Source organism: Salvelinus alpinus, chromosome 5 (genome assembly GCF_045679555.1).
Source record: "Salvelinus alpinus chromosome 5, SLU_Salpinus.1, whole genome shotgun sequence".
NCBI classification, from domain to species: Eukaryota; Metazoa; Chordata; class Actinopteri; order Salmoniformes; family Salmonidae; genus Salvelinus; species Salvelinus alpinus.
In genome coordinates this window covers 32,799,498-32,815,336 of record NC_092090.1, presented here as the reverse complement: position 1 = coordinate 32,815,336, position 15,839 = coordinate 32,799,498, and the positions used below count along the sequence as shown (strand labels likewise).

General features: G+C 45.1%; 1 protein-coding gene across 7 annotated transcripts in view; it reads left to right on the top strand.

Moving 5' to 3' along the window:
- Nucleotides 1-15,839, top strand: part of LOC139575936 (protein CBFA2T3-like) — a 66,789-nt gene that overhangs the window by 39,460 nt on the left and 11,490 nt on the right. For 4 of the 7 annotated variants that reach the window (XM_071401415.1, XM_071401414.1, XM_071401419.1 and 1 more), the window contains exons 5-8: nucleotides 11,129-11,310; nucleotides 13,329-13,606; nucleotides 13,940-14,040; nucleotides 15,523-15,763. In XM_071401415.1, coding sequence (XP_071257516.1) covers nucleotides 11,129-11,310; nucleotides 13,329-13,606; nucleotides 13,940-14,040; nucleotides 15,523-15,763 — 802 coding nt within the window. The remainder of the gene's footprint in view (nucleotides 1-11,128; nucleotides 11,311-13,328; nucleotides 13,607-13,939; nucleotides 14,041-15,522; nucleotides 15,764-15,839) is intronic. The other 3 variants (XM_071401417.1, XM_071401416.1, XM_071401418.1) reach the window with 2 other exon arrangements.

Below are 15,839 nucleotides of genomic sequence, written 5' to 3'. Positions count from 1 at the left end.
AAATCATGAGAAAACAAAAAGATAATTACTTGACACATTGGAAAGAATTAACAAAAAAACAGAGCAAACTAGAATGCTATTTGGCCCTAAACAGAGAGTACACAGTGGCAGAATACCTGACCACTGTGACTGACCCAAACTTAAGGAAAGCTTTGACTATGTACAGACTCAGTGAGCATAGCCTTGCTATTGAGAAAGGCCGCCGTAGGCAGACATGGCTCTCAAGAGAAGACAGGCTATGTGCACACTGCCCACAAAATGAGGTGGAAACTGAGCTGCACTTCCTAACCTCCTGCCCAATGTATGACCATATTAGAGAGACATATTTCCCTCAGATTACACAGATCCACAAAGAATTCGAAAACAAATCCAATTTTGATAAACTCCCATATCTACTGGGTGAAATTCCACAGTGTGCCATCACAGCAGCAAGATTTGTGACCTGTTGCCACAAGAAAAGGGCAACCAGTGAAGAACAAACACCACTGTAAATACAACCCATATTTATGTTTATTTATTTTAACTTGTGTGCTTTAACCATTTGTACATTGTTACAACACTGCATATATATAATATGACATTTGTAATGTCTTTATTGTTTTGAAACTTCTGTATGTGTAATGTTTACTGTTCATTTTTATTGTTTATTTGACTTTTGTATATTACCTACCTCACTTGCTTTGGCAATGTTAACACATGTTTCCCATGCCAATAAAGCCCCTTGAATTGAATTGAATTGAATAGATAGATAGATAGATAGATAGATAGATAGATATATAGATAGATAGATAGATAGATAGATAGATAGATAGATAGATAGATAGATAGATAGATACTATAGATATTATAGATAGATATATATATTATAGATAGATAGATAGATAGATAGATAGATAGATAGATAGATAGATAGATAGATAGATAGATAGATACTATATATAGATATTATAGATAGATATTATAGATAGATACTATAGATACAAAATATATTATAGATAGATAGATACTATAGATAGATAGATACTATAGATAGATAGATACTATAGATACATATTATAGATAGATAGATACTATAGATACTATAGATAGATAGATACTATAGATAGATACTATATATGTGCTACCTATATCCCCCCACTAGAATCCCCATACTTTAATGAAGACAGCTTCTCCATCCTGGAGGGGGAAATCAATCATTTCCAGGCCCAGGGACATGTATTAGTCTGTGGCGACCTAAATGCCAGAACTGGACAAGAACCTGACACCCTCAGCACACAGGGGGACAAACACCTGCCTGCAGGTGACAGCATTCCCTCCCCCATATGCCCCCCTAGGCACACCTATGACAACATAACCAACAAAAACGGGTCACAACTCCTGCAGCTCTGTCGCACGCTAGGTATGTACATAGTCAATGGTAGGCTTCGAGGGGACTCCTATGGTAGGTACACCTATAGCTCATCTCTTGGCAGTAGCACTGTAGACTACTTTATCACTGACCTCAACCCAGAGTCTCTCAGAGCGTTCACAGTCAGCCCACTGACACCCCTATCAGACCACAGCAAAATCACAGTCTACTTGAACAGAGCAATACTCAATCATGAGGCATCAAAGCCAAAGGAACTGAGTAACATTAAGAAATGCTATAGATGGAAGGAATGCAGTTTGGAAACCTACCAAAAAACAATTAGGCAACAACAAATTCAATCCCCTTTAGACAATTTCCTGGGTAAAACGTTCCACTGCAATAGTGAAGGTGTAAACTTGACAGTAGAAAATCTTAACAGTATATTTGACCTCTCAGCTTCCCTATCAAATCTAAAAATCTCAAATAGAAAACCAAAGAAAATTAACAACAATGACAAATGGTTTGATGAAGAATGCAAAAATCTAAGAAAGAAATTGAGAAACCTGTCCAACCAAAAACATAGAGACCCGGAAAACCTGAGTCTACGCCTTCACTATGGTGAATCACTAAAACAATACAGAAATACACTACGGAAAAAGAAGGAACAGCACGTCAGAAATCAGTTCAATGTAATTGAAGAATCCATAGACTCTAACCAATTCTGGAAAACACTAAACAAACAACAACACGAAGAATTATCTATCCAAAATGGAGATGTATGGGTAAACCACTTCTCCAATCTTTTTGGCTCTATAACAAAGAATAAAGAGCAAAAACATATACATGATCAAATACAAATCCTAGAATCAACTATTAAAGACAACCAGAACCCACTGGATTCTCCAATTACCTTGAATGAGTTACAGGACAAAATAAAAACCCTCCAACCCAAAAAGGCCTGTGGTGTTGATGGTATCCTTAATGAAATGATCAAATATACAGACAACAAATTCCAATTGGCTATACTAAAACTCTTTAACATTGTCCTTAGCTCTGGCATCTTCCCCAATATTTGGAACCAAGGACTGATCACCCCAATCCACAAAAGTGGAGACAAATTTGACCCCAATAACTACCGTGGAATATGCGTCAACAGTAACCTTGGGAAAATACTCTGCATTATCATTAACAGCAGACTCGTACATTTCCTCAATGAAAACAATGTACTGAGCAAATGTCAAATTGGCTTTTTACCAAATTACCGTACAACAGACCATGTATTCACCCTACACACCCTAATTGACAACCAAACAAACCAAAACAAAGGCAAAGTCTTCTCATGCTTTGTTGATTTCAAAAAAGCCTTCGACTCAATTTGGCATGAGGGTCTGCTATACAAATTGATGGAAAGTGGTGTTGGGGGTAAAACATACGACATCATAAAATCCATGTACACAAACAACAAGTGTGCGGTTAAAATTGGCAAAAAACACATTTCTTCACACAGGGTCGTGGGGTGAGACAGGGATGCAGCTTAAGCCCCACCCTCTTCAACATATATATCAACGAATTGGCGCGGGCACTAGAACAGTCTGCATCACCCTACTAGAATCCAAAGTCAAATGTCTACTGTTTGCTGATGATCTGGTGCTTCTGTTACCAACCAAGGAGGGCCTACAGCAGCACCTAGATCTTCTGCACAGATTCTGTCAGACCTGGGCCCTGACAGTAAATCTCAGTAAGACCAAAATAATGGTGTTCCAAAAAAGGTCCAGTCGCCAGGACCACAAATTCCATCTAGACACTGTTGCGCTAGAGCACACAAAAAAACTATACATACCTCGGCCTAAACATCAGCGCCACAGGTAACTTCCACAAAGCTGTGAACGATCTGAGAGACAAGGCAAGAAGGGCATTCTATGCCATCAAAAGGAACATAAATTTCAACATACCAATTAGGATCTGGCAAAAAAATACTTGAATCAGTCATAGAGCCCATCGCCCTTTATGGTTGTGAGGTCTGGGGTCCGCTCACCAACCAAGACTTCACAAAATGGGACAAACACCAAATTGAGACTCTGCATGCAGAATTCTGCAAAAATATCCTCCGTGTACAACGTAGAACACCAAATAATGCATGCAGAGCAGAATTAGGCCGATACCCACTAATTATCAAAATCCAGAAAAGAGCCGTTAAATTCTACAACCACCTAAAAGGAAGCGATTCCCAAACCTTCCATAACAAAGCCATCACCTACAGAGAGATGAACCTGGAGAAGAGTCCCCTAAGCAAGCTGGTCCTAGGGCTCTGTTCACAAACACACCCCACAGAGCCCCAGGACAACAGCACAATTAGACCCAACCAAATCATGAGAAAACAAAAAGATAATTACTTGACACATTGGAAAGAATTAACAAAAAAACAGAGCAAACTAGAATGCTATTTGGCCCTAAACAGAGAGTACACAGTGGCAGAATACCTGACCACTGTGACTGACCCAAACTTAAGGAAAGCTTTGACTATGTACAGACTCAGTGAGCATAGCCTTGCTATTGAGAAAGGCCGCCGTAGGCAGACATGGCTCTCAAGAGAAGACAGGCTATGTGCTCACTGCCCACAAAATGAGGTGGAAACTGAACTGCACTTCCTAACCTCCTGCCCAATGTATGACCATATTAGAGAGACATATTTCCCTCAGATCACACAGATCCACAAAGAATTCGAAAACAAATCCAATTTTGATAAACTCACATATCTACTGGGTGAAATTCCACAGTGTGCCATCACAGCAGCAAGATTTGTGACCTGTTGCCACAAGAAAAGGGCAACCAGTGAAGAATAAACACCATTGTAAATACAACCCATATTTATGCTTATTTATTTTCCCTTGTGTACTTTAACCATTTGTACATTGTTACAACACTGTATATATATAATATGACATTTGTAATGTCTTTATTGTTTTGAAACTTCTGTATGTGTAATGTTTACTGTTAATTTTTATTATTTCACTTTTGTATATTATCTACCTCACTTGCTTTGGCAATGTTAACACATGTTTCCCATGCCAATAAAGCCCCTTGAATTGAATTGAATTGAATTGATAGATACTATAGATAGATACTATAGATACAATAGATAGATACTATAGATAAATACTATAGATAGATACTACATTTACATTTAATACTATAGATACTATAGATATATACTATAGATAGATACTATAGATACTATAGATAGATAGATAGATAGATAGATAGATAGATAGATAGATAGATAGATAGATAGATAGATAGATAGATAAATGGGAACATCAGCAACCTTATCTTCCACACAAACCATCCCCTGGCATGGCACGGCACAGTGCTATATTAGCACACTACCCCTCTGTCAAGAGAGGGGGGGTTAACGAGGGGTGGAAACTCAGGATTCTTGACAACGAGGACGAGGAGTCAGCTAATATAAATCTATATAAGTCTGGAACAGTAATGGTACAGGGCAACCCCAAACAGTTTCAGCTGGACTTTCATCTAATCAAAGAACTAGCCCAGCAGGAGAAGCTCTCCCTTGATAAAGATACCCCCACCCCAAGTGGGTCAGACCAGACCTCCTCACCATATAACCCCACAGACGAGCAACCCTCAGCAAACAGTCAACCTCCCAGTACAGAGCACTCCTCCCTCATTGAAATGAAGGATAAATTTACCCAGCTGGAGGTAAGGCAGGTGGAGCTGGAACAGCAGGTGATTACACTCCAGTCAGCACAGACCCATACAACAGTCCAGCACAACAACCCCTTAACCAGACCAGGAGAGCTGGAGGTGGAGAGAGACATATCTGCACTCTGTACAGTGGTGAGACAACTTTAACAGGAGAAAGAGCAGAAGCAGGAGCAGAACAAAGCACTAGAGGAGAGGATCAGACTGCTGGAGGAGAGGGAGAGGGGGATGGAGGAGAGGATCAGACTGCTGGAGGAGAGGTTGAGGGGGATGGCATGTGACAGAGAACAACCCACTAGGGAGGTGGCCATCCCCACAGAGACGCCAGCAGAACAGCCCACCTCAGCACCCGACAAAAAGTCTCGACACCACAGCAGAACAGTCCACACCAGACCCTGACCATAGAGTCGACATCACAGCAGAACAGACAAAAGAAAAACCCCAAGCCCAGCAGCTCTCACCCCCTCTGAGCACCCCCCCTGTCAGCCACCCCGATAGCCCTCCTGACAACCCCCCCACACCCACTGAGGACAAACACAAGACACAGATTTTTCTCCTTATGGACTCAAATGGGAAATATATAGAAGAAAAAAAACTTTTTCCCAAACACAGTGTGTCTAAACTCTGGTGTCCAAACACCCAGTGCGCCCTAGACCTTCTGTCTGAGGACAAACTAGGCTCACCTAGCCACATAATAATACACACAGGCACAAACGACCTGAGAGCACAGCAGGAAAGGGTGGCCACAGCACTGAAGGGAGTGATTGAAAAAGCTTCTTCTACTTTCCCCAACGCACAAGTGGTTATCTCCACCCTGCTACCACGAAAAGACTTCCACCCTGCTACAATACAGCGGGTAAACGCAAGCATTTCCCGTGACTGTGCCTCAAAACCAAATGTTTTTCTGGCCCACCACTCCACCCTGGACTTGAACAGCCTCTATGACCAGGTCCACCTCTACAAGGCAGCAGTGACAACCTTTGCCCGGACTCTAAAGGACATCGCTCTCAAACGAAGCCCCAACACTTCACACAGGAGCAACAGATCAATAGACACCCCACCCAGACCAGCGAGACACCCTCCAAGACCTCCAGGACCCCCCCCTAGACCTACACACCCCCCCCACATCAACCATGCCCACACCCAATTTAGGCCCCCTCAGATCAGACCCATGCCACTCCTGCCCACCCCATGCACCCCACCCCCGCAAAGAGGGCATCAACATGGAAGTCACACATACGCCCAGGTAGTGAGCGGGCAAACAGGCCCAACCCCCACTCTTACACTCGCCCAAGCCAACGGCATGTACCAGATGCTCAGCAGGCTCTGCTCACACTTACTGGCCTGAGGCCAAACCCCGACCAACAACATTGGACACTTTATGGAACAAAAAGCCTTCACTATATCATCCTGGAATATCCAAGGTCTGAGGTCATCTGCCTTTGGCCTAAAGAGCAGGAACCCGGACTTCACCAAAGAAATCGGTAATGCAGACATTGTCATCCTGCAAGAAACATGGTATAGAGGAGACGGACCCACTGGTTGCCCTCTAGGTTACAGAGAGCTGGTAGTCCCATCCACCAAACTACCAGGTGTGAAACAGGGAAGGGACTCAGGGGGAATGCTAATTTGGTATAGAGCAGACCTAACTCACTCCATTAAATTAATCAAAACAGGAACATTTTACATTTGGCTTGAAATTCAAAAGGAAATTATCTTAACAGAGAAAAATGTCCTCCTGTGTGCTACCTATATCCCCCCACTAGAATCCCCATACTTTAATGAAGACAGCTTCTCCATCCTGGAGGGGGAAATCAATCATTTCCAGGCCCAGGGACATGTATTAGTCTGTGGCGACCTAAATGCCAGAACTGGACAGGAACCTGACACCCTCAGCACACAGGGGGACAAACACCTACCTGGAGGTGACAGCATTCCCTCCCCCATATGCCCACCTAGGCACAACTATGACAACATAACCAACAAAAACGGGTCACAACTCCTGCAGCTCTGTCGCACGCTGGGTATGTACATAGTCAATGGTAGGCTTCGAGGGGACTCCTATGGTAGGTACACCTATAGCTCATCTCTTGGCAGTAGCACTGTAGACTACTTTATCACTGACCTCAACCCAGAGTCTCTCAGAGCGTTCACAGTCAGCCCACTGACACCCCTATCAGACCACAGCAAAATCACAGTCTACTTGAACAGAGCAATACTCAATCATGAGGCATCAAAGCCAAAGGAACTGAGTAACATTAAGAAATGCTATAGATGGAAGGAACGCAGTTTGGAAACCTACCAAAAAACAATTAGGCAACAGCAAATTCAATCCCTTTTAGACAACTTCCTGGGTAAAACGTTCCACTGCAATAGTGAAGGTGTAAACTTGGCAGTAGAAAATCTTAACAGTATATTTGACCTCTCAGCTTCCCTATCAAATCTAAAAATCTCAAATAGAAAACCGAAGAAAATGAACAACAATGACAAATGGTTTGATAAAGAATGCAAAAATCTAAGAAATAAATTGAGAAACCTGTCCAACCAAAAACATAGAGACCCGGAAAACCTGAGTCTACGCCTTCACTATGGTGAATCACTAAAACAATACAGAAATACACTACGGAAAAAGAAGGAACAGCACGTCAGAAATCAGCTCAATGTAATTGAAGAATCCATAGACTCTAACCAATTCTGGGAAAATTGGAAAACACTAAACAAACAACAACACGAAGAATTATCTATCCAAAATGGAGATGTATGGGTAAACCACTTCTCCAATCTTTTTGGCTCTATAACAAAGAATAAAGAGCAAAAACATATACATGATCAAATACAAATCCTAGAATCAACCATTAAAGACTACCAGAACCCACTGGATTCTCCAATTACCTTGAATGAGTTACAGGACAAAATAAAAACCCTCCAACCCAAAAAGGCCTGTGGTGTTGATGGTATCCTTAATGAAATGATCAAATATACAGACAACAAATTCCAATTGGCTATATTAAAACTCTTTAACATCGTCCTTAGCTCTGGCATCTTCCCCAATATTTGGAACCAAGGACTGATCACCCCAATCCACAAAAGTGGAGACAAATTTGACCCCAATAACTACCGTGGAATATGCGTCAACAGTAACCTTGGGAAAATACTCTGCATTATCATTAACAGCAGACTCGTACATTTCCTCAATGAAAACAATGTACTGAGCAAATGTCAAATTGGCTTTTTACCAAATTACCGTACAGCAGACCATGTATTCACCCTACACACCCTAATTGACAACCAAACAAACCAAAACAAAGGCAAAGTCTTCTCATGCTTTGTTGATTTCAAAAAAGCCTTCGACTCAATTTGGCATGAGGGTCTGCTATACAAATTGATGGAAAGTGGTGTTGGGGGTAAAACATACGACATCATAAAATCCATGTACACAAACAACAAGTGTGCGGTTAAAATTGGCAAAAAACACACACATTTCTTCACACAGGGTCGTGGGGTGAGACAGGGATGCAGCTTAAGCCCCACCCTCTTCAACATATATATCAACGAATTGGCGCGGGCACTAGAACAGTCTGCAGCACCCGGTCTCACCCTACTAGAATCCGAAGTCAAATGTCTACTGTTTGCTGATGATCTGGTGCTTCTGTCATCAACCAAGGAGGGCCTACAGCAGCACCTAGATCTTCTGCACAGATTCTGTCAGACCTGGGCCCTGACAGTAAATCTCAGTAAGACCAAAATAATGGTGTTCCAAAAAAGGTCCAGTCGCCAGGACCACAAATTCCATCTAGACACCGTTGCCCTAGAGCACACAAAAAACTATACATACCTCGGCCTAAACATCAGCACCACAGGTAGCTTCCACAGAGCTGTGAACGATCTGAGAGACAAGGCAAGAAGGGCATTCTATGCCATCAAAAGGAACATAAATTTCAACATACCAATTAGGATCTGGCTAAAAACACTTGAATCAGTCATAGAGCCCATTGCCCTTTATGGTTGTGAGGTCTGGGGTCCGCTCACCAACCAAGATTTCACAAAATGGGACAAACACCAAATTGAGACTCTGCATGCAGAATTCTGCAAAAATATCCTCCGTGTACAACGTAGAACACCAAATAATGCATGCAGAGCAGAATTAGGCCGATACCCACTAATTATCAAAATCCAGAAAAGAGCCGTTAAATTCTACAACCACCTAAAAGGAAGCGATTCCCAAACCTTCCATAACAAAGCCATCACCTACAGAGAGATGAACCTGGAGAAGAGTCCCCTAAGCAAGCTGGTCCTAGGGCTCTGTTCACAAACACAAACACACCCCACAGAGCCCCAGGACAACAGCACAATTAGACCCAACCAAATCATGAGAAAACAAAAAGATAATTACTTGACACATTGGAAAGAATTAACAAAAAAACAGAGCAAACTAGAATGCTATTTGGCCCTAAACAGAGAGTATACAGTGGCAGAATACCTGACCACTGTGACTGACCCAAACTTAAGGAAAGCTTTGACTATGTACAGACTCAGTGAGCATAGCCTTGCTATTGAGAAAGGCCGCCGTAGGCAGACATGGCTCTCAAGAGAAGACAGGCTATGTGCTCACTGCCCACAAAATGAGGTGGAAACTGAGCTGCACTTCCTAACCTCCTGCCCAATGTATGACCATATTAGAGAGACATATTTCCCTCAGATTACACAGATCCACAAAGAATTCGAAAACAAATCCAATTTTGATAAACTCCCATATCTACTGGGTGAAATTCCACAGTGTGCCATCACAGCAGCAAGATTTGTGACCTGTTGCCACAAGAAAAGGGCAACCAGTGAAGAACAAACACCATTGTAAATACAACCCATATTTATGTTTATTTATTTTAACTTGTGTGCTTTAACCATTTGTACATTGTTACAACACTGTATATATATAATATGACATTTGTCATGTCTTTATTGTTTTGAAACTTCTGTATGTGTAATGTTTACTGTTAATTTTTATTGTTTATTTCACTTTTGTATATTATCTACCTCACTTGCTTTGGCAATGTTAACACATGTTTCCCATGCCAATAAAGCCCCTTGAATTGAATTGAATTGATAGATAGATAGATAGATAGATAGATAGATAGATAGATAGTTACTGTAGATAGATAGATAGATAGATAGATAGATAGATAGATAGATAGATAGATAGATAGATAGATAGATAGATAGATAGATAGATAGATAGATAGATAGATAGATAGATAGATAGATAGATAGATAGGGCAGTGTCTGGTGGGCGCTAGCTGTCTCATTAGTGGAGATTATTATTATTGTTGTGAGAGTGGCGTGGCGTGCCTTTAGCAGCATCCAGAGGATGGCTCAGGGCCTGGTGTGAATAGGACAGTTCTCCAGCCCGCCTGCTGTGCCATGAGGTTACACATCTGTGACATGGCAGCCAGCACTGTGCTTTGTCAAAGTGACGGCCTGACTGAGCTCTCTGACAGCACCCACTTACCCCTCCTCTCTCCCCTCTCCTCCCCCTGAGAGAGTCAGACGCTGGGGAGGAATGTGTGGTGGTGAGTCTGTGTTATCTCACTGTCTCATCCTCTCTCTTTCTCTCTCAATCTCTCTCTCTCTCTCTCTCTCTCTCTCTCTCTCTCTCTCTCTCTCTCACTTGCTCTCTAAATCTCTCTCTCACTTTCTCAATCTCTCTCTCACTTTCTCTCACTTTCTCTCACAATCTCTCTCTCTCTCTCTCTCTCTCTCTCTCTCTCTCTCTCAATCTCTCTCTCTCTTTGTCTTTCCCTCCCACATGCTCTAACTCTTCACTCTAAAACGATTTTATTTTGATGCCCTGTCTCTCCTCTCTCTCTCTCTCTCTCTCTCTCTCTCTCTCTCTCTCTCTCTCTCTCTCTCTCTCTCTCTCTCTCTCTCTCTCTCTCTCTCTCTCTCTCATCTTCCACCTCCCACCTTGACCCTCCTTCTCCTCTCGCCCTCTTCCACTTACCATATCTTCTCCTTTCATTCCTCCTGTCCCTCCTCCCCCCCTTCCCTCTCCTCTACCAGGCGAACCTGCCCCTGCTTCAGAGGGAGCTCCTCCACTGTGCACGGATGGCCAAGCAGACTCCCGCCCAGTATCTGGCTCAGCATGAGCAGCTGCTGCTGGACGCCAACGCCAGCTCGCCCCTGGACTCCTCTGAGATCATGATGGAGATCAACGAGCATGGCAAGAGGAGGACCCCCGACAGGTACTGACTGACCACCACACACACATACACTCAAAATACACACCCACACACACTCAGAATACACACACTATGCAAACACGTCACATACCACAGCTGGAAAACAACTTATCACTCCTCTCCCTCCATCTTACAGCAGAAACACAACTGAAAAAACACACACAGGCTTACACACACAAATAATTGAATTATTTCTGGGTATTTGGAAATGCCAAGCCACAAGGGGGAGGTTATAAATCCTCTGTGCGGGAGGCGGAAGTCTGGGCAGCCCTGATGCCAGGCGGGCAGGGAGGGCGATGCAGGCTGTGCCAGCTGTCTGTGAGGGGAGGAGGAGGAGAGAGGGAGGAGAGGAGGATAAGTCCAAATGCTGTGGACGTCACGCTATAACACAGCAGCAGCAGTGGCTCTGTGTCAGCGGCCCCAGTACAGTATGAGGAGATGTCCTCAGTCCAACCCACAGACAATGCCCTCACTGTCCTATACACTTCCCTGCCCTACCCACAGCAGCTTGCTGCCATATCCGCCCCCCACACTGGGCCGTATGGAGGGGGGTGTGGAGGGGGAGACACATCTGGAATTTAAGACAGACAAAACCACAGCACTACTCTCCTCCTCCCCCATCTCTCTCCGCCCCTCCCTTTATCTCTGGCTGCCTCTCCTCTCTTCTCCTCTCCTGTCCTCTCCTTCAGTCAGGTAGTCAGTCAATGTGTCTTCTTGAAGCTGCCCATATGTCAGGGATGTGTCAAGATCCTGCTGAACCCCTGCTTGAACTGATCCTGGCGAGGAGGGAGGGAGGGGGAAAGGGAGGGGAGAGAGAAACAGGGTGGAGGAACGGGCAATCCCTCTGTAATCTGCACACCTCCGCCTCCCAACCCCTGGCTTACAGTGTCACGGCGGGCTGGGCCAGCTGTTGCTTTGATTTGTGAGATATCGGTGGCGGGCTAGAGCACTGACAGAGTGGCACAGCGGTCTAAGGCACTGCATCTCAGTGCAAGAGGCGTCACTACGGGCCCTGGTTCGAATCCAGGCTGTATCACATCAGGCCGTGATTGGGAGTCCCACAGGGCGGCGCGCAATTGACCCAGCGTCGTCCAGGTTTGGCTGGGGTAGGCCGTCATTGTAAAAGGAATTTGTTCTTAACTGACTTGCCTAGTTAAAGAAAGGTGAAATATAAAAAAATACAAATAAAAAAGACATCCCCCCTCAAGTCTCACCCCACGACCCAGAGCTTGCCAGAAGTGGAGAGGGGATTGGGGGTGGAGTGTGGGAGGGGCTACATCACGTAAACAAAGAGGGGACAAATACCCATACACACACACACACACAGACTGAGTAATATACACACATGCACTCATAAACAAAAACACACTCGCATCCACATGGCGCTGAAATTCCTTTCATTTGCCTTTGATCCCTGGGATGATAGAGAGCGATTTACCTCCGAATGCCTGGCTGTTTCACCAAGCTAAACAGATTAATATCAACACCGGCGTTTAAACTGTCCAGATGGCTCCCAAAACAGGACCGTCACTGAACATCTGCCAAACACAGACTACTACGGCACCGTAGGTCTGTGGGAGAGGCTACACTTGCAATTTAAGAGAGTGAGTTGAGGGATATTAGGATTAAGAGTTTGGATCCCAGCTCGAGACACTGAATATACAGAGTGTATTTTTTACATATGGCGTACAGCTGTGCACACACTCTGGAGTAGATTCTGTCTGAAGTGAACAGTGAGCTTCTCAGTAGGGGGGATTCCTGAAACACCGTCAGATTTACTGCTCATGTCTTCTAGTAACAACAACAGGTTAGCAGCCCAGTAAATCTAGAATGTCTTAAGTTTACAGGTACATTTTGAATATAGCAAATCTCATTCTTGTTCCTCAGTGGCATATTAAAACAATAATTTTCCTCATATTCTATGAGATGTTAACAATTATAAAGTGAGTGAAAGTGTCTGATTTGGTGGTGACACGTACAACGGGAATGTAACCGTGTTGATCTGTGCTCTCTTCCTTCAGGACCAAAGACTCAGAGAGAGACGGGCACCACCCGGAGCACCTGGCCAAGCGGCCCTGCACCATCAGCCCCAGCCAGCGCTTCAGTCCCAGCACTGGCCTGCCAGCCCACCCGCCCCCCAACGGCCTGCCCACGCACCCCCCCAACGGCCTGTCTCACCCCAACCCCCCTGCCCCCCAACACTACCGGCTGGAGGACATGGCCCTGGCCCACCACTACCGAGACGCCTACCGCCACACAGCAGAGCACCGCGAGGCTCGGGATAGGCACCGGCAGACAGGTGAGAGAGGGAGGGAATGAGAGAGGGGCGAGGGAGAGAGAGAGAGAGAGAGGGCCTCATGGCATCTCTAAAGAACAATGAGAGGTTGTCACAGTTTAGTGTTAAATCCCCAAGGTAGTGCATCTATAAAAAGCCTATAGTGACACATGTTTGGATATGTCCCCCTAGGAATCCATATGCGTCTTCCCTCGGTTAGAGCCGTAATGGCTCACACTGTATAAGGAAGTGTTAGAGCCCCAATGTCCTGTATGTGGAGGAGACTGGAGCCAGAATGGCTCATATATGGTGATGGTGCTTAAGTGCTGAACGCAGGACTGTGTGTTTGTGTTGCAGCCGTGCATGGAGCACGCCAGGAGGAAGTGATCGATCACCGCCTGACAGATCGGGAGTGGGCCGAGGAGTGGAAGCACCTCGATAATGTACGTGTTGCTGGGGTAGGGCTCCCCGGTTTTATCCTAATATCTCCCTAATATCTCCCTAATATCTCCCAAATATCTCCCATCCAACAGAGAAGTGTGTAGTAGAAATCTTTCAACCTCTCAGTGCTGTAGATGATATGAAAGGAGGTGGGACGGTTGGGAGACAGGGTGCTGCTGACAGGTTTAAGAACCGAAACCTCAGCGGAGTTTGCATTTGATGGACAGCTGACCTTAGGGGGTCTGTAGAGGCTTGTGTCCATGTCAGGAATGGACAGCCGAGGCCTCTCTGGCCAGCGTACAAAGACTGGAGCGAGCACTCTGAGCTCCCCTTACCTTTACCAAGGCTGGAACACTCACTCATACACACACGCATGCACGCCACGCACGCGCACACACTCACGCACACACACACACACTCAGCCACTAAAAAGGGCCACAGATGGAGCGAGGGACCAAGTAGAGGACAGCTCCAGCTGGGGAGAGCAGCTGAGACAAGGGCTGCAGTCATGGAGCGAACCGGCCTGTGCTGGGCCTCTGCCAAATTAGAAACACTACTGAAATAAATATAGATAACAGAGAGAGGGAGAGAGAGAGAGAGAGAAGGAGGCGGAGAAAGAGAGAGAGAAGCAGGCGGAGAAAGAGAGAGAGAGATATAGAAAGAGAGAATATGGAAGGAAGGGGGTGAACGTAAAAAGCATTTTGCAGACCGGGGGTTGAAGGAGGCATAGGACAAAGGCAGAGAGAGAAACAATGTTGAGAGAGAGAACGAGAGTTAGTGAAGAAAAATATAAAGCGGAAGGCAAGGGGAGGAGGTGTGGGTAAAAGGCTTTAGCAGACAGGGGCTTGGAGGGAGCACAGGGGTGGAATGAATTGGTTAGGCCTTTTCCATCAGTAGCACAGCTGTTACAGCCATTTTTACTTCACTGCTCTGTATAACCACTCAACCTCATTCACACACACACACACACACACACACACACACACACACACACACACACACACACACACACACACACACACACACACACACACACACACACACACACACACACACACACACACATACTCAGCACCGCTGGCTCTCGCTGCTAAAACGGGGACAGGGTCACACACTCAGGAGTGCTCCTGAGAAAGTTTTGTTGCACCTAAACAGCAAAAAACGATTCTAGAGAGACTGGATTGCTCCCAAAAAAGCACTCAAATTACCATCAATGAAAATGTTCTCATACAATTTCACATCTTGATAAAGGTTAGGCCTGATTGTGTTTTTTCATAGGCTAATTTCAGAATGTGCACTATACAGTACTTCTGATTAAAACTGCGACCCTGATTTAACGGTGGACTTTTAGGTGCAGAGGCTCTGCCACTCTTTAGCACCACCGAGAGCAGCTGCCTGTTGTCAGAGTCTGAACTGTAGGAGAGTAAATCAGAGAGTAGAGCGGCGCTCTGATCATGTCTCCTCCTCCCTCCCTCCTTCCCTCCTCCTCCCCCCTGCAGCTGCTCAACTGCATCATGGACATGGTGGAGAAGACACGGCGGTCTCTCACGGTGCTGCGGCGTTGCCAGGAAGCCGACCGCGAGGAGATGAACCACTGGATCCGACGCTACAGCGACGTGGAAGATATGAAAAAAGGTGGGAGCAACGGCCAGCCACGCCCTCCTCCTCCTCCTCTACCTCTACCTCCTCACAACTCCTCCTCCAACACTCCTAACAACGTCGAGACACAGCAGCCCATAGGTACTTCCACTGCTGCAGACACCTGCACCACCAGGCCTCCAGCATGCAGGCTGTCACTCAGTCACTCACTCTGTGT